Source organism: Halichoerus grypus, chromosome 8 (genome assembly GCF_964656455.1).
Source record: "Halichoerus grypus chromosome 8, mHalGry1.hap1.1, whole genome shotgun sequence".
NCBI classification, from domain to species: Eukaryota; Metazoa; Chordata; class Mammalia; order Carnivora; family Phocidae; genus Halichoerus; species Halichoerus grypus.
This window is the reverse complement of record NC_135719.1, coordinates 140,273,252-140,296,849: the sequence shown is the minus strand read 5'-3', so window position 1 is coordinate 140,296,849 and position 23,598 is coordinate 140,273,252. Positions and strand designations below refer to the sequence as shown.

The 23,598-nt window shown below is 52.1% G+C and overlaps 1 protein-coding gene across 4 annotated transcripts in view; it reads right to left on the bottom strand.

Moving 5' to 3' along the window:
- SLC24A4 (solute carrier family 24 member 4) overlaps positions 1–23,598 on the bottom strand; it is a 164,074-nt gene that overhangs the window by 35,484 nt on the left and 104,992 nt on the right. For 3 of the 4 annotated variants that reach the window (XM_036071554.2, XM_036071553.2, XM_036071557.2), the window contains 10 exons: positions 23,417–23,493; positions 20,287–20,361; positions 17,827–17,911; positions 17,210–17,313; positions 16,320–16,394; positions 13,415–13,440; positions 11,594–11,647; positions 9,912–10,054; positions 5,445–5,614; positions 1,131–1,335 (listed from right to left, as the gene is read on the bottom strand). In XM_036071554.2, the coding sequence (XP_035927447.2) occupies positions 1,131–1,335; positions 5,445–5,614; positions 9,912–10,054; positions 11,594–11,647; positions 13,415–13,440; positions 16,320–16,394; positions 17,210–17,313; positions 17,827–17,911; positions 20,287–20,361; positions 23,417–23,493 (1,014 nt within the window). The remainder of the gene's footprint in view (positions 1–1,130; positions 1,336–5,444; positions 5,615–9,911; positions 10,055–11,593; positions 11,648–13,414; positions 13,441–16,319; positions 16,395–17,209; positions 17,314–17,826; positions 17,912–20,286; positions 20,362–23,416; positions 23,494–23,598) is intronic. The other variant, XM_036071555.2, reaches the window with a different exon arrangement.

The following is a 23,598-nucleotide window of genomic DNA, read 5'->3' as shown; positions in this document are numbered from 1 at the left end:
CCCCGCAGAGCCATCTCTTAAATTACGTGCTCTGTGAGCCTGATGTTAAACACAGAATTCTTTTCAGAAAAACATCAAGTTCTGGACTTGAAAATCCTAGAATTCTGGGGCCTGTCCAGATGGCAGGACACCAAGACAAAAACTCTGAGACCGAGGCCTTTCTCTCCCACCTAGGACTCAAAGGCCCACACAGAAAGTTGGTTAAAGAGGAGGGTACACTGTGGGTGTCTGGGATTCCTCTCGCATGTGAACTCACTGGACAGATACCTGCTAATCACCTACCGTGTGTCAGGCAGAAGCGAAATAGACAAAGATCCCTGCCCTTTGTGGAGGTGACATTTTAGCTGGGAGAGACACACAAGAGAAAAAAATACATAAAATATTTCAAACAGGGTAGTCAGGGATGGCCACCCTGAGAAGGTGACATTTAAGCAGGGACCTGAAGCAGGGGAGGGAGTGAGCCATGTGGACCACCGGGGAAGGTGCATTCCAGCGACAGGCAAGTGCAAAGGCCCTGAGGCAGGGCATACCTGGTGTGTTCTAAGGACAGTGAAGGGGCCAGTGTGGCTGGAGAAGAGGGCACGAGAAGGAGAAGAGCAGAAGTTGAGGTCAGCAAGAAGCTGGCAGTCAGAGGACACTAGGCTGCAGAAGTCACACTCCAGTGAGATGGAAGGAGCTGAGGGCTTACGTACGGGTAGGAGATGTTGTCAAATGTAGAAGGTGTAACTGTCTATGGGTAATTTGTGGCCTTAGAATATCCTGTTGGCGAATGTCTGGTTGGAGAGTCTAACCAGGTCCATAAAATTAAGAGTGGTGGTTGCTTTTTCTTACTGCAAAAGAAAGACCAGTTGCCCTGGGCATTTAAGTGCAATCACTAGGGGTTACTGGTCCCCATGTCTCCAGCTGGCCTGCTCTCTGGCGCGCAGGCTCCCCCACACGGGGCATGCCTGCATCTGACTGCGGCTCTAATCCACAGCTTGCTACTTAGGACGTATTTATCAAGTGCCTCCAAGGCATTCTGGTGACCTAACGGCGACCCTTCGCACCAGCCTCCCCCGGCCCTCCTGGGTCCAGGTCTCCGTCCTGAAGACCTCAGCTCAGCCCGAGGGCCCTGCACCCCCAGAACTCACCGGGCATGGAGAAGGGGGACAGGAAGGCAGACTCGACCGGCTCCGGCTCTGGGGGTGGGGGTGGCGGCTGGGGTTGTTGTTCCTGCTCCCGCTGAGGGTCTTCGGGGTTTTCCATGGGAACGTTCCCGTTCTCGATGTTTTCGTGTCTCCCGTTTTGAAGTGGCTTGCTGTTGACACCGTTAGCCGAGTTGATCAGTCTCTGCCGCTGTGTGGACGGGAGGCAAGTCAGACGCCAAGACATGTGACAAAGTGTCACACGGTGGCTTTGTTCCTTACCGGGACATAGCCTTGAAAGGTTTCTAGAACACCATCCCTGGTGATCAATCTCCCTGAGAAATGGCCCTAGAACCTTGGGCTCCATCTCAGTTTGCTCGTCTCCAGGCAGACTGATACCGGGAAGCCTTTGGGGATTGGTCAGAGCCTGGATCCATCACCACCTTTGTGCCCACCCAGCCCATGACCACCCAGCCCATGACTCTGGATGACAGTGACCATTCCAGATCCTTGACATTTATAAGCTGCCTGAAGATAGTCACAGGAAACGTCCTGCATCATTTTTTGAATGTTTAATTTTTTTCACGTCTATTGTGCAAAAAATACACTTAAATGAGGCATATAGCTCGATGTGCTACATCAAGATGTAGAACATTTCCTGCCCCTCAGAAGATTCCCTCAGGCCCCTCCCTGGTTTATATGCCCCTTCTCTCTAGAGGTAACCAAGGTAACTGCTATTCTGACTTTTATAAACATCAATTCGTTTTTCCTGAACTTGAACTTTGTATAAATATAATATGTATTATTCTATGTGTGGCTTCTTTCAATCAATATCTGTCAAACGCATTCATGGAGTTGCACGACCTGGTAGCTGGCTATTTTTCATGGCTGTCGAGTATTCCATTGTATGAATGACCGCCAACGCATTGTGTGGTTTCCCTTCTCTGGTTCTCATGAAGAATGCTGCTATGAACATTTGTGCACAGGTCTTTTTCTGGACAAATGCGCTCATTTCTTTTGGGTATTTAGGAGTGGAATTTCTAGGTCATTCAGTAGGTGCACGTTGAACCACTTCACACTCGTATCAGCAATGGATTAGAATTTCCTTTGTGTCCCGTTCTCGTCAATGCTTTACCCTGGCAGTCCTCCTAATTTGAACCATTCTGGTGGGTGGTGATGGTATCTAATTGTGGCTCTGTTTGCATTTCCCTGCCAACTAGCGATGCTGAGCACCTCACTGGGTTGCTGGCCACTGGGATGACCTCTGCTGTCCCAGGGCTTTGCCATATCTAATGGGTGTGCCCTGAACTAACCTGTCCTCTTCCTGGCCCTATCTTATAGTGACTGACAAAGGCTGCTTCCTTTCTGCCCACGCAGAAGCTGACCCTCCTCACCAAATCCATGGGCTTCTAGAAACCAGGGAAAGGCAGAGGCCACATTTCAAGAAATCCACAGGTTTCCACTTTCCTTTGCCTTTGCCCAGCTCCCATTCATCTGGTTCCAATTATAAAAGCCTGTGGATCAGTCTGAGTTAGGCCTTGGGGGTAAGGACTGTCACACAATGAACAAATATAGACCCCTCCTGATTCTTCACCAGGAGACTAAGATTGCGTGAATGCGTCCCCAAGACATTATTCTCTACCTGTGTGCCCAACGCCTATCCTCATGGTTACTGGAAGTTAAAACATCATTATTAAAATAGATACATGTTATTTTTCTTTAAAAAAAAAAAAAAAAAGGAACTGACCATTTAACCGTCTTCATGTTGGTTTTAGGCAGGGATTCCTAAATCATGAAGTCTAGGGTGGGGTGAAAATTTTTAAAATTCCTTTTTTTACAAGTGTGTTCACAACACTTAGCCTACCAAAAAGAGCAAGAGATCTATGTCTGAGACTCAAGTTCAGATGTGGAGGCATAATATTTTGCTACTTGAGTAGCAAACCCAAGTAGTATTAAATGACAGGTCATCCCTGTAGTTAAACAAACAAAAAAACCTAGTTGTACAAGGACAGAATCGTAAGGAGGGAGGCATGACTTAATGGCAACATGAATGGCAGCAATGGGAAGGGGTCATGATTCTAGCTTAATAGGAATCAACAGAGAATTGTACCTGGAAAAATATCTAAAGTTACCTGAGGTTGTATTAAGAGAGGCATAGATTACAATACAAAGGTGGTGATGGATCCACGTGCTGAGAGAGATAAGCTAGAAAATGGGGAGGACTGGAACCATGTTACATGAGGGAGGGTGGGAGGTTCTAAGGATGTTTAGGTTCAAGGAGAAAATCACGGGGTGGCGATGTTCAAAGGGTTGTCACTTGGAAGAGGCAATTAAAAACAACTCAAGCAGGGGCTGAACATTATAGAGGGAATAAAGATACAGAAAGAAGAGGCTGAGGAGGTGGACTAACTGACCCCTGATAATCTACACAGTCCCACTTTTGCAGTCTAGACTCAGATTTGGGTGGGAATTCCTGTTCTGCCCTCATATTAGCTGTGCGGCTCTGGGGAAATTATTTTGCCTCTCTGATAAATTGGAAATCTCATCATCTGCTTCAGATGGTCCTTAAGAGGATTAATGCTGTACCACAGGTAAAACATCCCGCACCTGCCCCGCCCTCAGCAGCTGGACAGACCAGCTCAAAATGACCAGCACCCAGGAGTGAGATGCATGGAAACTGAGGGTTGGTGAAATTTTGTGCCCCTTGGCAACTCACTGCAGTGGCTCTGGGTGAGGACAGCCAGGTGTAGCCTTGGAGTGAAGGAAAACCCCTCACACGCCCTCCCCCCATGCACCCACCCCCTACAAACCCCCTCTCAGCTGCTCTGTCCTCTCCGATGAATGAACGAGAGCATCTGTCCCGTAAGCACTAGAATCTACCATGGCTTAACTGCAGCTTTGCAAACATCTCTAACATTTTGGAATTAAAATGACTGAACATTCTAATGAGACCCAGGGTCTTAAGAAAAAACTTTGAAACCGGGCATTTGGGTTTTTTTTTTTCCTCCTCCCACTCCCATTCCCTGATGAATTTACCCCAAGATATGGCTTAGCCTCCACGCATAGCTTATCAGTTGTGTGTCACTGAAATTTTTAGAACTGTAAGCATCCTGCCAAACATTCTCAGTTAGAGAAACTGAGGCCCAGGAAGATTAAGCGAGTTAGTGGCTAAAGTGAGATTAAAACTCAATGTCCTCTCCTGAGCCTGGCCTCTCTGGATCCCCATGCTACCTGCCAGGGCACTCAATCCTAGCCTGGGGGTGGGGGTGGTGGGCGGAAACAAGGTTTTCCCAGCAGCCTAAAACATCTGGGGGCATGACAATCAGTATTTTACTGGTTCATCAAAACCCCCATTATTTCCCTAGTGCATATGGCATGAAAAAGATACTATAAACCCAAATCCTTCAGAGTTGTCCCCACCCCCACTCAATGGGCACAATTATCATGCTCATGAAAAATAACTAGGATTCAGTAAAATTTCACTGATTCCTATTTTACTGACTAGGGTCAAAAGGATTCAGAATGATGCAAAATTTGCAATGTTTCTCCTTACTACACCTTCCACAGGGAGGACGTATTATGTACGAAAGCAGAAATGTTCACATTACAGAACTTTTAAGCCCTGGGCGATGTCATTTTTCCATACCTCTGACATGCTAACTATGGATTATTAGTTATTAAGGTTTCAAGCTGAGAACTACCTGGGTGTGAGAATAAGGACTTAAAACTCCGATATGCACATATGTGGCAAAGACTGGAAGAAAGCTAACCCTAACCCTAACAATTAGAGCCTGGGCATCTTTGCTAAACTGTCTGGACATGAAATAACATTAAAACAGATTTTTTTTTTCCCCCAAATGAGTAAGAGGGCACAAACTTCAAGCAGAACAGGAGGGTGCAGAGTGAAAACGAAGTCCCCAAGGGTAAGTGACCTCTGCCAGCGTTCTTGGTTTTCTCCTAGAGTTGTTCTATCCATAGAGAACAGGTGTGTGCTCATCTTTTTTTTGGTCCTCAATAACACTTTAAAGAAACAACCCGTACTTCCAACTGGCCTTTCTCCAATTAGCTTTCCTTTAGTGCCTGACAAAAGTCTTAGTGGCACATCTTAGAAATCGTATTCGATTGCTCCCTGCCTTGTGACACACCTCTGGATCAGATCGTGTGCTGCCCGCGGTAATGTTTGGGCCTCCTTCCGTAAGCAGGGACGGCAATAAAGGCCAGCCCGGCCGAGGACTTCCTGGTGACCCAACAACAAGCGTTCTCAAAGTGCAGCAACACATCCGAGGCCATTCCCTCTCAGTGCCCTTGACGCAAACTGACCTCATTGATTATGATCCTGCTAGCCATCCGCAGTCGGGTCCTGGGCCCAAACTTATTGGTGATCATGATGCGTAAGCCCGCCTCCGGGAAGCTGAACTTGGGAGGGCTGGAGCTCATGACCTCGTCCACCATCACCACTGGGTTTTTGCTGTACTGAGGCTCCTCCTTCACTATATTGAGCACAAAGCCATGATTAGTGCCGAGATCTCCTGGGGACGACACCCCAGCGCTGGGCCAGCTGACTTCCCCTCATGCTGCAGACCTCCTGGGGCTGTGATCTTGGCCACTGCCGGGGAGCCTGACTGAGCCCAAGGGGACTGCCTGCCAACGGGGAGTGTTAGCCGAGGCCCCGGGGTCCCGTGCTACCGGACCACTCATGAGCAGGCGCTCCATGTCTAGCCCCTACGCCAGGTGATGCCCCCTCTTTTGGGGGCCCATCTTGACTAAGGTCTCTCAGTTCCTCATCTGCGCCTCACTGGGAAGCCCAGCTACAATTAAGACAGGGTCCCTGCCACCTCCCAGCCCATGACTGCGAGGGGACCTTTCTTTCCCTCTGTTGACAGAGGCTCAGATAAAACTTTGGATGTTGACAAGGACTCTCCAGGATGGAAAATGCTAGAAAGCACTAGACAGCACTGGCTCTCAGCTTCCCACCAGGCTACCTGCTCTGTTTGAACAACCATCTCCACCTGGCAGAGAAGGATGTATCTAACTGTGCTCTCCCCGAGGCAGGCAGTGAGGGTGAAGATGAGGCTCACAGGTGCTGGACGAGGCAAGAGAGACCCAAGGGGGAGAGCCTACTTGCTGAGGGCTGCTGGCCAAATCCAGTGTCTCTGATAAAACACACACCCTCCAGCAGGAAGGGGACTCTCTCTCACCCTTTGCTCCCCGCCGCCTCCTGCCCCCCGCCCTTGAGGCTGAAGAGTAAATGTCTCCAGGCCTCAGGCCTCTTCCTCGCCACCTTCACAGACTCGCTCAGGGTGGGCATCCTCGGGGGATCTGACATCTAACTCCAGAGCCCTGGGGAGACCAGGAATGGAACCACTCAGGAACACAGCACACAGAAGCAGGTGGAGTTTTCCCCTCCGGGGAGGCTGTCAAAGCAGATAGGCCCGTCCCTCTGCCCTGGTCACCAGCTCCTGGTGAGCAGCCTTTCCGGGCAGGAGTGGCCAAGCGCACACCCTCGTGAGAGTTAATGGCACCAACACGAACAAATGCACACCAGACACGCACACCCTCACCAAACAGGCAGCAAGGCTCAGCAGACAGGAGGCGTGGTGGTTAGAAAGGAAGCCAGGAGGCCCATGCATCTGTCGGGGACAGACGCTAACCTCCAAGGAGGCGTGCGCGGAGGCCCTGGTTTGTTTGTTTCTGTAATGCATGGGTTATCGCTTGGATGAAAGCAGATTACTTACAGTTTAGAAGAGAAGAGTTAAGGAGACAAAGGCCGACAGAGATTTGCCAGAGGTGATTAGCGTGCGGTGGACGCCGAGAGTTTGGGGCAGCATTCTTGATGGTGGCCAAGATGCCAGGGGGTTATTTGAAGGAGAAGTTAGTAGAGGGGTTCCTGCTACTGGGGGCTTCAATGCTCGAGCCCCTGCTTGAAGCCAAAGTTGGATCCAGGGCCAAGGCAGCCTGGAAAGGTCCACGGTGAGCCTAGCCGTTAGCCCCAGTAGCCCGGGCTGTCAGGCCGTGTGCAACCAGCAAAGAGAAGCTGGACTCCCCACAGCGGTGGGAAACGGGGCGGGGGGCGCCCTCCTCCTCTGCCCCAGGGACCTTTTCTTGGGGTACTGTGCTCTGCTTCCTTGAGCAGAACTCAAGTGTGATGTGAAAAATTTCTAACACTTTTAGAAAAACCCAAACATCTGAACAAAGCTGGAGGATGTTATTCCTTCCCACCCTCAAAACAACAACAACAACAACAACAACAACAACAACAAAAAATTGGCCTGAGAGGATTTGGTAAAAAGAACCGCATGACCTTTAAAGAACATTCAAGTACATAAAGGCATTTTACAAGAGTGGTAGTAACAAGGCCAAACACCTGCGAAGAGGCCAGGTTGAAAATTTTGATTTGACACGGGGAAACACCGAAACTGGGAACAGGCAAAGGCAGAGCTGTGTGTGTACGTGGGTTCTTGACAGAATCCACCAGCTACAATCTTGGGCTTCCTCGGGTGGGTGGGAAGATGGGGACCCGCCTGCAGGCTGAGGAGCAGGGAGGGGAGCTCTGTATTGGAAAGATTCGTGACAACATCACCGCTAGGAGAGGCAAACTGCTGAGGCCCCCTTTTCAGTCCCTGCAGGGTTCCTGGGAGCTCCTTCCTCAGTCTATTTCTGGGGGGACAGCACCCTGCGGTGACTTACACACAGGGCCCTCCACCAGCCAGGGCTACAAAATCCTGAAAGCCGCATCTCTGGGACTCCTACCTCTCCACTTCCAGTCCTGCAGCCTCCCCCCGCCAGATCTTTTTCTCCTTGGCCTTTATCTAAATGCCTTCTCCCTGATAAAACTTGGGAGGGAGGCCTATCTTCCTCCTTTTCCTGTGTTTGGGTTGGGGGGAGGTTGGGCAGCCTTGTGTCTAATCTTCTAATTTTCTAGAAATTTTCCTGGACTTAGATATCTGGCGGAAAATAAGAGACCTGTGCGGGAGGTCCTACTGTCCTGGGTACCAAAGTTGTGGAGACAGCACCAGGACAGAGCTGTAGGAGAGGTCCCGCATGTGGCCGCTACCCACGCAGCCGTACGCGAGTAAGGGATGCTTCCCATGGGACCCTAGGGAGGTGCCTCCTCCATCGGCCACACAGGTGGTAGGTAGCTCTTGGGGCACCTGAGGAATGACCTTCTTTGCCGTGAAGGTCCTGAGGGCCCCGGAGCACTAATCTCTGGGTACAAGACTGGGCAGGACTCAGCCCCTGTCCTGAGACACTGTGTGTGGGGATGTGCGGTTGGGACCTCGGGGCCACTGTTAATCTGTGGAGCTAAAATGCAAACCAGCAGCCACATCCATCCCTCCCCTCTGAGGAGGTGGTCCTGGGAACGGGCTCTCCCCTGGGGTAGGCTGCTCGGCATTTTGGCAACAGGACACATGGATACAGCCCCAGGTTCTGCAGGCCTCTCTCCTCTGACCGTCAGGGACCGGCTTCTGGCAGCCGGGCCGTAACCATGACTACACTGGTACCCCCCCTCCCCCACCCCTACCCCAGTGGGTTTCTTCTTTCTGTAAGGAGAGATTCATTCCTCCCTCAAGCACCTGTGAAGCGGGGTCCCTGAGGTGGGACAGAATAAACTTGCCTGACGTCCAGGGGATGGAGACCCTACCCCAGGGTGAGGGGTATGAGGGGTGGATCAGGGTAGGGGCTCCATCCCCTGGACGTCAGGCAAGTTTATTCTGTGAGGGGCCAAGGAGGACAGATTTCAGCCCCCACATGTCCCAGGCACGAGCAGATTTCTGTGAGGGGCCAAGGCGGACAGATTTCAGCCCCCACACGTCCCAGGCCCCTGAGACCACCTGGGCTGTCGCAGACACCATGAAGGAGTTCAGGTCGCCTGAAAGAGGACGTGGCTCGCCCAGGGCCACGGGGAGCGTGGGAGAAAGACCCTCACGTGGCCCATCCACCTGTCCGCTGCTGAAGAGGCCTTTGCCAACACCGTGGGTGGAATTAGGAACAGCCGCATCTGTTTTTCCTCGACCCTCAGTACAAGAACCTATTCAGGCCCTAACACTCCCTGGGGGCTTGGGTGGGGAAGAACAGAAACGTGCCCCTCTTGCTGGCAGCTCCCCCCCCCCCCCGCCCCCACACCGGGAATCACTGAGTAACTGGTGGGATTAAGATGCGGTTTCCAAAGCAGCAGCTGGTCTGGCCTAGCGGATTGGGGGACCTCGGCAGAGACAACACGCACTCGCTCTGCAGGCCCAGAACCCCAGGCAAGGGGACCAAAGAGAAGCTGAGGACACAAGGCTGCAGCCCCTGGGCCAGGGCTCCCAAGCAGGGCTCTCAGGGGCCAGTCTGGGCATTCCTGCTCAGCTCTGTGGCTGCCCTCCCGGGCCTTGCCATTCCTCTGGGTGACAAGCCAGAGGTCTCTCCAGAACGGAGTTCTCCGCCAGAGCTGGGCCCGGTGTGTGAGAAATCACAGGGAGACCCGCGCCTGCTCTGTCACCCCAAGTCCTCAGCCTCCTGCCACTGGCCTTTTACAAGGGTCAGAGAGGTAACTCACTGCGTTTCGGAGGGCTCTGAGCCCAGCAGGCCTGGAGCCTTCCTCGGGAGGCTTGGGGAAAAGTCCCCAGGGCGTGACTGTTGACTCTTGGTTCTTCTCCCTTCTATGCAAATGCAAATCTGAGCCACCTCTCCTCGGGGGCCAAAGGTAAGAGAGGGACAATTTGGGGGGGTGGCGTGGGCAGGAAAGAGAAGGGGAGAGCAGTTTCAGTGACGTGGTTGGGGCGGCTCCTGTCTGCTCAGCCTTACCTTGCCCCAGCAATGGCATGGAGGGGTCATCAGAACTGCTATCACAGTAATCATTACCATCCTCCAGCTCACTGTTGACCGTGTTGCCATTGGCAACGGCCTTTTGTTTGATGGTGAAAAAGGCCTGCATCTTCACATTGTACCTGCAAGTGAAGGCCGGAGGTCAGAGCTTCGGGAGACACCTGGCCGCAGTGGGCAGGTATCCCCACCCCCCAGCCCATGCACACACAGGCGGAAGACCCTGGGAGTGGCCCATGGAGCTGACAGTCCCCTGACAGGACCCCGAGAACATTGTGTGGGGCGGGGGGGAGTGGTGGTGGCATAAGGAACCTCTGGTCCAAGAGCACGACCCATGCCTACTTATGCCCGTCCCAAGCCTGTCCTCATAAAGGAAGTTCAGGCCAGCGTCAAGGGCAGGCTCCAAGGAGGTGTCACCAGGCTGATCCTCCCTCCCACAGCTGCAGGTCCTGCCCCCATGGGCTGCCCGGTGGGCCATGCCTGCACCCCTCCTAGCCAGGCACACCCCCCACCCCCCAGAAAAGATACCATCTCCAGCTTTGACCCCAGACCGCCCACCTCACTGAAAGAGAGCAAGCGGTTCACGGGAGGACAAGCCTCCTGCCCTTGGACAGGTGATCACCCATTTTCACAAAATACTATAAACATTTGATATTAATGTGGGGCTTCAGAGTCTCCTCAAACTCAGTGTTGCTTTTAACTCTTTCTGAGGATGTGGACAAGAAGACAAAACCTAAAGAGGACTCAGCTCAAGGGGGTGTTTTTCTTTTTCTTTTTTTTTTTTAATGTGGAAAAATTGGGGGGACATAAAGTTTGCTATTTTAACTCTTTTTCATTTTTAAGTGTCTAATTCACTGGCATTAATCACAGTTCCAGAACATGTCGGGTGACTGTCAGCATTATTTACTGTTGGGTTGCAGCATCGAGAACAATTCTGTGTGCCCATTCATCAATTAACCAGTGATCGGCCCCTCCCCCAGGCCCCCTGGTAATCTCTAACTTACTATCTCTATGGATTGGACTTCTCCTGGCTACCTCGCCTAAGTGGAATCATACTATCTTTGTCCTTTTGCGACTGGCTCCTTTCACTTAGCATGTTTGCAGGGCTCATCCCTGTTGTAGCACACGACAGAATTCCCTTCCTTTTTTAGGGCTGAATAATATTCCTCACGGGCTCTTTTGGGATCACGCTCACCCAGGCAGTTTTGGAATTGCTGCTTGGGTGCACATCCCTGACCCACCATCTGCACCTTCCTTCCTGAGTGACGCCCCCTGCAGGTGGCATTGTACGAAGCCTGGCGCAGAAGTGAGGCAGCCTGGCTCTTTAAGAAGAGCAGTATTACATGATCGGGAGAGTTACAGGGCCAGTGAGAAAAAGCGGTCACCCGGGGCAGGGAGGAGCCACAGGGAAAGAGGTCTTGCTTGCCATCTGTCTTGGAGCAGCCTCATCCTCCACCCACCAGCCCTGCCTCCTCTGGTCCGGACAGCACCCCCCAAACAGTGTCTGAGCACCCCAGCGGGTACCCCCCAGAGAACCGGAGCTGGCTGGAATAGATGACAGCTGGTCTGTCATCAATTTTGTCTGGGCTCTAACAAAAGGCTAGAGCAGGAAGCGGAACGAGGCATCAGACTGCCCAGCGGGAGAAGAGAAAAAAGCTACTTACTTCATGATCAGAATGTAAAACGCATACAAGATGATGAGCACCAGTCCTTCCCACCTCAAAGAGAGAACGGAGACTGTGGTTAGGGCTGGGGGCGCTTGGGGCCTGGGACTGACGGCTAGGCAGCAGGGAATAGGGCAGGAGGTCCTTTGACCCTCCCTGGCCCCCGTGCCAGGCATGTAGGGGAGGCCCCCCAGCCTGTGTCCAGCTGCCATGTGAAGCCCTCTTGGGGACAGAGAAGGTAAGGGTGGGTTCTTCTCAGCGACAGGGGGTCTGCAGGGCTCAGGCAGCGTTCCCACAGGTACCTAGAAAATAGAGGGACCAGGACCACCCCATCCAAGGATCCACAGCGGGGAGTGACCTGGAGTCATACCAAATTGGTCCTAAGAGACCTGTAAGCTCACCCGAGATTCTGGCCCGGGACCAAAAAGGCTGTGGGTACAGGTGGGAAGGGGCCCAAAGAACTGTCTGGAGAAAGGGGCCAGCACAGGAGCCTGCAGGGCTGAGCACTGGGGCAGGGCGGGGTGGGGGCCTTCCTGGGATGCACATCCAGCTATCCAGCAGATGAGGCGCCCAACCCCCGACGTGGCCAGGATCTTTGCAGCTCAGACCACAAGCCTCTGAGGAGCCACCCAGCTTAATTTGTCTGGTCATCTGACAAACGTGTGCTGAAGGCCTACTATGTGCCAGGCACGAGCTACGGTTGTTTCAGGAACTCTCCCTCTGCTGACAGAAGCTGCAGCCCAGCAGAGCTACGGAGAGACTTGTAGATGACCCCGCTACCGCCACCCCCACTCCACCTAGGCAAAGGAGACCCCTGATGAGGAGAGGCTGCCTGGCTCACATGGTGGGTTAGGGGCCGGGGAGCGGGGGGTGAAAACAAGTTTCTCTGGGCCCATAGCACCTGGCTGCTCAGCAAGGCCTCCTGAGCACATTCCCACAAATAGACACCGACGTGATGCGGACTCTGAATCACTGTCATGAAGAGAACATTTCTATGGCCTATGGATGTAGGATACACATATACAGTGAATACACCCACCTTTCCTTTCAAGTTTCTGCTTTATGTATCTTAATTAAGGAACCATTTCCTATCTCGAGGTCATAAAGGTGAGTCCTGACATTTTATTCTGTTTAACTTTGCTTTTTACAGTGAAAGCTTTAGTGCTTTTTAAAAAGATTTTATTTGAGAGAGCGAGCGAGCAAGCACAAGTGCAGGGAAGAGGGAAAGAGAGAAGAGAGTCCCCACTGAGTAGGGAGCCCAACACGGGACTCGATCCCAGGACCCTGAGATCATGACCTGAGCTGAAGGCAGATACTTAACCAACTGAGCCACCCAGGCGCCCCTACAGTGAGATCTTTAATTCATCTGGATTCTCTTCTTGTATAAGGTGTGAGGAAGGGATCTGACGTTATTTTGTTCTGTATAGATCCCTAGTTTCTCCAGCAGTATTTGAGACCCTCTCCCTAACTCACTGCCTGTCGTGACACCTGTCATATCCCCCGGCCAAGAAATGGGCCCATGACTGGGTTCTTGGTTCCACAGTCCATTTTGGCCTATGTTTATCCCAGTGGAAAAATGCCATACCGTTTTCATTATTTTAGCTTTATAATATACTTTGTTATTTGGTAGAGCAGGAACACTGAGGGAAACAATCTTTGTCACTTTGAAAGGATAAAGGTGTGACTGCTTAGAATGATGCTTTTTACTTTCACAAGTGCATAAGCTCATGTTTGTAAAAATAATCTCAAAAAAGTTTCAACGAACCCAAAGAGGAAGGATAGGACCAAAAAAGGAACAAGAAACAAACGTTTAAAACTTACCACACAATTTCTTCATCATATATGAACTGGAAGGCAAAAGAAACAAAGGGTGGGGGACATATTTATTCCAAAAGAACACACACAGACCCTTAAGCACTCAGAGCTCACACACAGTGCCTTGTTATTTTTACACAAAGCTGGGCTCCTCTCTCCATTTCTGGGTTTCTCAGCGGCAGGTGACCTCTCCTTAGTCGAAACCCAACCCAGCAGATGCGACCGTGTGTGGCTCCAGGTTAGCGTGGGCCTCCCAAGAGAAATGGCCCGTGCTTCATTACACTCCAGGTCACGGATGGGGCCAGCCTGGCAGATGCACAGACTTGCTGAAATCAACACTCTTAAAAACTGAAAGACACCCATCTGTTTGTCTCCCTACAGTACCTACCTATCTATGGTACTCGTGTATATGGGAGGGAAGGGATATTATTTCTTTTTTTTTTTAAGATTTTATTTATTTGAGAGAGAGTTAGAGCATGAGCAGGGGGGAGGGGCAGAAGGAGAAGCAGACTGCCCACTGAGCAGGGAGTCCAACTCAAGGCTCGATCCCAGGACCCTGGGATCATGATCTGATCTGAAGGCAGACGCTTAACTGACTGAGCCACCCAGGTGCTCCAAGGGATATTATTTTCTTTAAATAGAGAGTAACCTCTTTGGAGATTCTAAGGGCAAAGGACCCACTTGTACTATTTGAAGGGAGCCCCGGGCTGATGGTGGGGATGCTCAGTTTCTGCAGAGGGCACAGTCCTTGCCCCACAACCCCACCCAGAATCTTGGGCACAGACACAGGTGAATGATGCCCCTGTGGTCCAGGGGAGGAGTCCTGGGAGCACCACCAGCCAGGCCCAGTGTGGACAGGAAGATAGAAGGCTACACCCACCAACTGATCTTGGAGACCAAGGGGCCCTGCATAGGATGCGAGGAGAAGCCAGGGGACCCACGGTGCCCCTTTCCTGGCTGTCATGGCGGGCAGCACACATGGGAGCTGCCGTGGGGAGGCCATTTCCAAGAGGGGTCATCTTGGCTGGGCATCACCGTGAGGCTCCCCAAACTCCAGGCTCTGGGGAAGTAGCACTCAACAGAGAGGTGCCCAATGCCCGCCTTGGGGAACGTGAGGACATTTGAGGGGGATATTTTTAGTTTATACAGCCCAGTGGAGGGCTACTGGCATTTAGAGGCAAGGTGCTGGCCAGGTGCTGACCAAGCTAGAACATGTGAAATACGTCTATCAGAAGGTTTTCCCACATGTGGCACACATCTTATTTAAATGTCTGGCTAAATATTTAGGCAAGTGGCGGGGCAGTGAGGAGGAGGGAGACCTGAGCCCAAAACTTAACTCCACTGTACAAATCAAAGTACTTTTACACAGTTTTAATAAATATGTAATTCTCCAGTGAGGTAGCTATCATGCAAATGGAGGGGCAGGTGGACTTGGCTCTGCCTAGCGGTTTATCAGGGGTCATTCATAATTTTGGAAAATCATGTCATCAATGTCGGCACCACTCACGGGGTCCAAGGTGCCCGCCCAGCACCCGGCCTTCAGTCTGTGCAGGTAGATTTCAGGCTCAGAGATTTTTCTGTATGGGGGCAACGGGTTACATCATCTGGGGTTCTAGCATCTTCTTGCCAAAACATTTACACACTGAAAGATGTATTCTTTTATTATAAATGACTTTTGTCTTTGATAGTTTGGGCATCATATTGATTCTTCTTTTTTTTTTTTTTTTGAAACCGTGTACAGGTGAATTATTTTATCTATAACTTTCGTTTTCAGGGTTGTGGTAGGCAGGGGTCCCAGTTGTCTCAAATGGTCCCAGTAACCCTCTGCCTGACATGCATGCCACTGCACCTGTCTCTACGGCCTGGACCTAGGGACTGGCTTCTAACAAACAGAATATGGCAAAAGTGATGGGTTATCACCTCCAAGATTAGGTTACAGACTCGCTTCCACCCTGGCACCTTCTCACTCTTGCTCTGAGGGAAGCCAGTTAGCGTGGTGAGCGCTGTACTGAGGAGCGGCCGGCCAGGAAGGATTGGAGGAGGCCTATCTGCAGCCCCACCAGGGATCCCCAAAGCGGATCCTCTCCTAGGGGAGTTGTATACCCTGGCCAACATCTGTGAGAAGCCCTGGAGCAGAGGACGCAGTTAAGTCACCCCCAGATCCTGATCCATAGACAACAAGAGCGAGAAATACTTGCTAGTTTAGGCGGCTGAGTTTGGGGGAAATTTGTTACGCAGCAATAGAGAATTCATACAAGGGATGGGACTGCCCTATACAGTTGGCTCTAGATCTTGTAAGGTTGAGAACGGTCTCTCTGGGGCACATTCCAGAAAATCTGGGCACACCATGTGCATCTGCCCTCATGCCACCGCTTGAATTGAAATGGCTCCCCTGTGGATGGCACACTCCTCGGCAGTAGCCTGCATCATATGCTTCAGTGTCGTGTGCCATGATGTCACCCTAGCCCTCGGGGGACCACAGGGGTAATCCCCCCCTTCCCCCCGATACTAACAGACCCGAGAAATCTCTGTTCCAGCTCTTCTGCCTTTCTCCTGTTCTCCCAGGTGCCCACAATGCCTGCCTCTAACCAGCCTCTCTCTCTCCTGCTCTGCAGTAAGCAGTGAACCCAGAAACTCTGATTCTCAGGCATCGGGCTCTAAGTGAGGCTCTGAGGGCCCCTGAGGAGCAAAGTGCTTGAACTTAACCGCTCGGACCATGTGACACATGCTTTGACGTTTCCAAGGCCTTTTTGAATTCAAGGTGGTCCCTGGATTTGCTCCATAACCAGGGTGTCAGGTATGAGGTTTTCAGGCAGGGGAGGCACGGTGGCAAGGGGATGGATCAATTATGGCGCTGGGGACAGAGACAGGCAGGGGTCCTGTGCCCGCACACGGGCAGGGGGTAACTCACAGCAATGAGGACGACGACAGAGAGGGTGTAGTACACGGAGTCTCGGCACACAGCCCACCACGTCAGACGGACCACCTGCCAAGCAAAGGGCTGTCAGCTGCTGCTGGTTGGGGAGACTGGGTGGGGGGGTTGGTGCGGGGAGTGGCTTTCTCGCCACCCCCTGAGCCCTGCAGGTGCAGGGATGTGCCCATGGAGCTCCTCCTAACTGTGCCACCAGAAACAAATCTTTCCTGGCTGCTCAAGGCCGCCCAGTGTTCTTCTCTATATTTGGGGAACAGAACAAAAGTACAGAATGTTTGTAAGTGATGGCCAAGCTCCTTCAAGGTAACATCTCATGTCTCACAGCAGAAGCCCAAGGTCAAGGCAGAGGCCAGAAGTACTTGCTTTCCCCCCGATGCTGGAAGCTTCTGGTGGTAAACTAGCCGCCCACCTCTACCTCCCTTGGCCAGGTAGGGCCTACTCATGAGTCTCACTCTCTGAGGGTGAGTCTAACGTCCCCACGGCCCTGATGACCAGGAAGATGCTGATGGGGTATCAGCAACAGGTCAGCTTCATGCTCCTTGCTAAGGAGGCCAAAGGCAGGCCTCAGATATTTCCAGAATCTAGCTCAGCGCCAGGGTTATAGGAGGTGCCTCTCAAAGATCTACTGCTACTGAGTGGACGCTCACCCTCGGCCCGGACAGCAGAGCCGACACTGTCCTGCCCTCGGATCCGCTGGTGCGGGATGTGGAAGGAATGTCAGATGCCACTTGCACCCGTGAGGACCTGGGCTCAGAGGGGGAAGCTGACTTGCTCAGCCGCATTCAGTCGAGGGCGCATCTAAGGGGCGGCCCTGGGTTCCCCCACTGCTGTCCCTTAGGTCACTCTACGAAGGGAGACAAACCACTGACCTGCCCCGCAAATAATCCACAAACGCCAATTATGCACAAGATGTTGAATACGGCAGAGCCCACGATGGTTCCAACCCCAACGTCTCCGTGGGTGATGAACACGCCTGCAACGGGAGAGGCGGAAATCCTCCTGGGCCTGCCCTGCCCCCGACCCAGGCCGCTGTGAGGTCTGTGTCCCCAGCCCCATGGATGGAGGGAGTTGTTCTCACCACCACAATGCCTGTGGGGCTGAGGGGGACGGCAAAACCAGAGAGGAGACAGTGTCCTGGGGACCAGCTACTCCACTCCCCGTTTTTTTTAATAGCTTTATCGAGATATAATTCACATGCCATAAAACTCACCCACTTGAAGTATATAATCCAGTCTTTTGGTATAGTCCCAGAATTGTGCAACCGTCACCACAATCTAATTTTAGAACATTCTCATCACCCCCAAAAGGAACCCTCTCCCCACCCACTCTCCGCTCCACCGCATGCCCCAGGGAACCGCTACCTTCTGTCTCCCCAGCTCTCCCGTTCTACAGTTGAGAAAACAGAGGCTCCGAGCTGACAAATGCCCTTACTGGTCAGGTGAGGGGGGTCTAGACCCTGGGTCCCTGGCCGGTTGGGATTTCTTACCAATAACGGAGGCAAACAGCTCGGGCGTCGAGCTTCCCGCAGCCATGAAGGTGGCTCCAGCAACGTCTTCACTCAGATGGAGCTTCTGAAACGGAAGTGACCACAGACACTCAGGCTGGGAGGTGGGGACAGCGGACACACTCAGCGGACACTCCTGCGGCCCCAGAAAGCGTGGGGAAACTGCTGTGGCCTGAGCGGGCCGTGTCGCCTCCCGGCACCCCGAGCACACACCTCCCGCTACTCTGTCGGCCACCCCACCCGGAGTCCCCTGTCCCCTTCCCCTGTCAGTTTCTGCTCACTCTCCAAGCCCCTAAATGAGGTCTCCTCTCTAGGGGTACACCCAGAGCCACCTGTCCCCTGGGACAGGTCAAAGAGTCTGGTCCTCCAATTAACGAAGCACAGATCACCCGATGAGGGTCCGAGGGTTATGCGCTTGCCTTCCCCACCGGACGAGGAGGACAGGTTGGCCTTTTTCTCAGCCTTGGGTCGCCAGCACCTCACAGAGTCTGGTACGCAGTGGTGCTCAGCAGGGAGCCACCCCCAGGGCCCACGCAGACCCTGGGTACCACGCAGACTTCTCCAGGAACCTGGAGGTCCCAGATGCACAGTCTGGCCCTTGCATTCCAGAAGGCCTTCTCCATGGCAGGCCCAATGCACGGCTGCTCACAGAGACGAAGACCCAGACACCCTCTCTCAGGGGATGAGGCAGCATGACGTAGGGCTGGAGCTCTGTCAAGACACACTCTGCTTGGCAAGGCCATGCTCCAGCCACAGAGGCCAATCCTCTGATCAAGAATGTGGCGCCGGGGGCTTTGGATGTTGGGAGAAACCACCAAGATTCTGGATCTCCCTGAACACCAACCTGAAGGCACCTTCTCTGTGGTGCTCAGAAGGCGTCTGGGCAGGGCTTGGTGTCCTCCTGCATCCACCTTCCAAAGTACCCTGGGCAGCCTGGGGTCAGCACAACCTCCCTGCTGACCTTGCTGTAGGAAGGGGTCCCTCGGATGGGTCGGAGCTCTGGACTTCTGTCAAGCACTGATCCCCCAGGGCAGAAGCCTGGCCACCCTAACCTCATCAACCAGGAGAGGGTTCCACAGAAGATGATCTGCCATCAAAGCATCTCTAGTATCTTCTAGCATAATACAAACCATGCTACATCCTGTTCTGTCTTTGCCTGGGCTCCTCCTTCCTCCTGGAACACCCTTCCCTGCCCTCTCTGCTTGGAGAAATCCTCACCACTGCGCAAGCTTGGACCAAATACCGCTTCCTCCATGAAGCCCTCCTAGGCTTCTCCCCAACAGAGACACTGCATCCCTCCTTTAGGCTCTTCAGTCCTTTGATGGCTCTCACTGAGCCCCTTCTAGTGGATTTGCCCATATATCCAGGAAAATCCCCTCGCTCACGTCTGTGTCCTTACAGAGACAGGTAACCTGGAGGGGCACTTCCACTGGGCACTGTCCTGTGCATTGGTCGCCCATCCCCAGAGGACATTTCCTGATTCTCTCCTTACGCTCTTTCGCCGGCTCAACTTACTCACTGACCCACCGTGCGGTCTGAGCCGGGTGAGAGGTGGAGAGGTGAGCAAAGAGAGACAGGGGGAGGGGAAGGCCTTTGCACACCTCTGTCACATCCCTCACTCTTCAGGAGGCCCAGGTCAAAAAGTCCCTCTTCTGTGCTTAGCAGCATGGAAGCACCTGTCCTAACCAGCTCTGTCTCCGGCTGCAGATGTCACAACAACAACATGGCCTCAAACAGCTGAGAGATTTCACAGGGACAAAGTGTGCCAAAGCCCAGAGCCATCTGCACATAGTAGGTGCTGGAAACAGAGGTAGTTTTCCTTCCTTGGTCAGAAGCCAAGGGTAAGGCAGAGCAGAGAGACACACTGGAGCCTTTTTTTTTTTTTCTTTTAAGATTTTATTTTTAAGTAATCTCTACACTCAACGTGGGGCTCGAACCCACAACCCCAAGATCAAGAGTTACATGCTCTACCAACTGAGCCGGCCAAGCGCCCCAGTGCTGGAGTCTTGCATGTGAGGAGAGAGAAGACAAGAAAGTCAAAAGTTCACAAAACAATTAGAAGGAGAAAATGTCAGCCTGCAAACATTGGACCAAAGGGTATTCCCTGCTCAGCCTCGGCACCCTCCTCCAAGACACAGATCCCCACCTGGTACCTGCCACCTGCTGCTTCGGGAAGCCAGAGGTTCTGGGTGCTGACTGCCCACCAGGAGCCTTTCTTCTGCCAAATCGGGGAGAGGACGCCCTCTGCCAACTCTACTCTAGGGCTTTCAAAGCCAGGCTTTGCTGTGGCCACACTAAGCGTGTGGCCAATCTTCACCACCAGAGTGCTCCCTGCTTGGTCCTTCTCAGTCTGGCCCTGACGTGTCCTATGTCCTAGGTCGCCCCAGGTCCCCTGCCTCCCTGCCCGGCTTTGCTGTGGGATCCCAAGTCCCCTCTACATACCTCGCAGATCTTCTCTAGAGACGGAACAAAAAAGTCATCGCAGACTATGGCCAAGGCGTAGAACATGTACAGAGCCTGAGGAGGAAATGGGGGAGATCTTCAGCAAAGGCACCTGCTGCCGAGGAGGCATGGCCGGCCAGCTGTCGCGCCCCGAACCAGGCAGCCATCACCTGGCCAAGGCAGAGGCTAGATGCACGGAGAGAGAGACAGAGGAAAATTCCACCACCAGAGAGATTTGCTCCCTCAATCCCCTCACGAGCAGACGGGGAAACTGAGTCCCAGGGAAGGGAAATAATGTGCTGGGCAGCAAAGGGGATGAGAGCTCAGGCCACATGGTCTTGGGCTCCTTCCTCTCTTTGTAAAGCACCAGCTCTCTCCCCGGCACCAGAGTCTGCTCTTGAAAGGCCAGATCTAACACTCAGGGCTAAGAAGGAAAGCATTTAGAATCACCATTTTAAGAGTTTAAAATGAGAACAAGCCTGATCTTCCCCCTTCATTTTTAGTGAAGGCACCATTTCCTTCTTACCACCCGGCCACCCCCTGCTGGAATGAATGGCAGCTAGAGAGCCAGCAATTTCTGGAATGCTACCTAATGTTGGCAAAGGTTAAAACACACAAGCCATTCACACACGGAGGTTCATGGAACGAAGAGTCCAGATTCTACTGCTGATTCTAGGACTGATTTGCCATGTGACTTTGGATAAGTCACATCTCCAGGGCTCAGTCTCTTCATCTATCTGATGACAGAGTAAGAACAGATCAGTAGTTTTCAAATGGTTTTATATACAGAACCCCTCCCTGTCCTGTTCATCCAACATGGTTTCACTGAGCTCATCCTATGGGCCAGGCGCTATTCTAGGCATCAGGGATCCATGGCTAACCTGCCAGGAAATGCCTCTGCATCCTGTAACTGACCTTAGTGGGGCAAATAGGCAAATAACGTGTAACTGTTGGGGAAAGGCCAGTGCAAAGGTCCTGAGGTAGGAGTGTGCTTGATGCCCTTGAGGAACAGCAAGGTGACTAATGCAGGTAAGACCAGAGTGAGACTGAAGTGGAAAATAGAGGATATGAGGTTGGAGGGACGGGCCAAGCCCAGGGCCCATGGACAGATGGGACTTTGTGTGCTACATGCCGAGGGAAGCATTTCTTTCTTCAAAGACAAAGTGATATGGATGCTCTGTTCACAGAAATGGGAAGGGCTGGGCTGCTTCAGCAAAAACAATTGTGAAGTTGTTGGAGTAGCACACTAATGAATTGTGATTAAATAAACTGGAAGATATATCAGCTGTGGCCAAGGCCTCTAAGGCAGGTGTCTACTGCAGTCCAGGCACGGCTGTCCCTGGATCTGACTCACTACCTTTGGGGGGGGGGGGGGGAAGCAAAAAGAAACAAATACTGGGGGTTATGGGTGAAGGAGAGAGAACGAGGGGAGAGAGATCCTGCTATAAAAATCTCAGGATACAGACTTGAATTCACACCCCCAAAAGCTCCCCCAACATCATCTTCCAGGCAAAGGGAGGCCGTAGCTCTCTTGATGGCCTTGGAAACACTTGAGAGAAAAGGAGGCCAAGATGGTTCCACACTGCTCTGGTGGGGCAACTGAGAAGCTTCCTAGCGCTGCAGACAAAAATGTCTCCAAAGCTTGAGCCTTTTCTTGCTCTTAAAGAAGGGGTCAGCAAAGTTTCTCTGGAATGGTCAGATAGTAAATGTTTCAGTCTTGACAGGTCACACGGTCTCTGCCACAATGACACCGCAGCCATAGAAGAGAACATGGAGGGGGTGTGGCTGCGTTCCAATAAAACTTTATTTATAAAATCAGGAGGTGGGCTAGATTTGGCCCTCTAGGCATTGTTTGGCTAATGTCAGCTCTAAAGGGCTCTGGCAAAATTCCTGAGGTGTTCTCAGGTTCAGGAGAAAAGGTTTTGTCTTGGGAAAGTCAAGCAACACCAAGACTTTCCCGAAGCAGAGCACCAGAAATATGGGATTAATTCGCCAAACCCACACCCTCTTCGTGAAAGAGGAGGGCGTGGGAAAGCCAGAGGAGCTAGGAAGATAATAGCTCTATTACGGAAATACACAGGCCTGTCACTCAATATTTGCCTACAACCTTCATTTTCATTAATGGTTTATCCTGTTAATTAAAACTTCACTCACTCATCATTCTCAGGGGGCTACTATCTCTGCGAGAATCCTAGCTTTCACTTTCTGAATTATCTCTTGCAAAGACTAATCCTTGGTGGGGCTTATAGAAGCAAATGGTGCTGGGTGGTTGGGGAACCTAATCAGAGGAAAATTTGCCGTGTCCCAAGTAGAAAAGCAAATCGCGAGCACTTTCGTTTCTCCACACCACACAATAGGGCTGGCAAACTTTTTCTGCAAAGGGACAGACAGTAAATATTTTTGGCTCTGTGGACCACATCACCGCGTTACAACTACTTGGGGACTGAAGCACAAAAGCAGCCGCAGAGAACACAGAAATGATGGGGACGGCTGTGTTCCAATAAAACTTTATTTACAAACACCAGCAATGACTTCAGGCTGCGGTTTGCTTACTGCTGACAGAGAAGAGCAACTTTTGCCTATAATTTAGGTTTGGACCCGCTATTTCTTTTTGAATTGGTATTTGAATTCCACCTTTTGTCCACCAAGGCTCATCTGAAGACAGGGAAATTTGAGAAGGAGTGCACCAAAGTTTTAAACTATAGTTATGTCAAGGTGGTGAGATTTGGGATGGGGGTGGGGGATCATGGGAATCATGACAGCAAGCATGCACAGAGCACTTCTTACATGTTGTGCAACGTCTGGTGCACTTTACTCACACATTCACACCTGTTCACACATCTGGGAGAGATGCTGTCACTCCCTTTTTATGAAAGCAGAAAATGGGGCCCAGGAAGACTTGAAGTCCTGTCTTGGCTCTTGAGGTCACTTGCTGTGCAACACAGAGCCAGTCACCCGACATCTTTAAGATTCTGGGTTTTTGGTGGTTAAAACGGGTCCAGCGCCTGTTCTCCCAGGTACCGTCTTACGAGGACGGGACATCGTTGACACACTCCGGCTCGGCCGTGCTCTGCAGACACGCTTCGCCTGCCTGTGGTGTAGAAACAGCCCATCCCACCGGGCCACTTACACCGAGTATATGCAGCAGGACGGCTCCGTGTTGTCGCTCCTTGTTGGAGAACAGGTCTGCGGGGAACTCGTGAATCGCTGGAAGACAAGAGGACACGGCAGGGTGTGAGTTGCCAGTGGGCCTTGTGATGGCCCCACTGGCAGCGTGAGTCCCCTGTGGACTGTAGAACTTGCTAGGCTTTG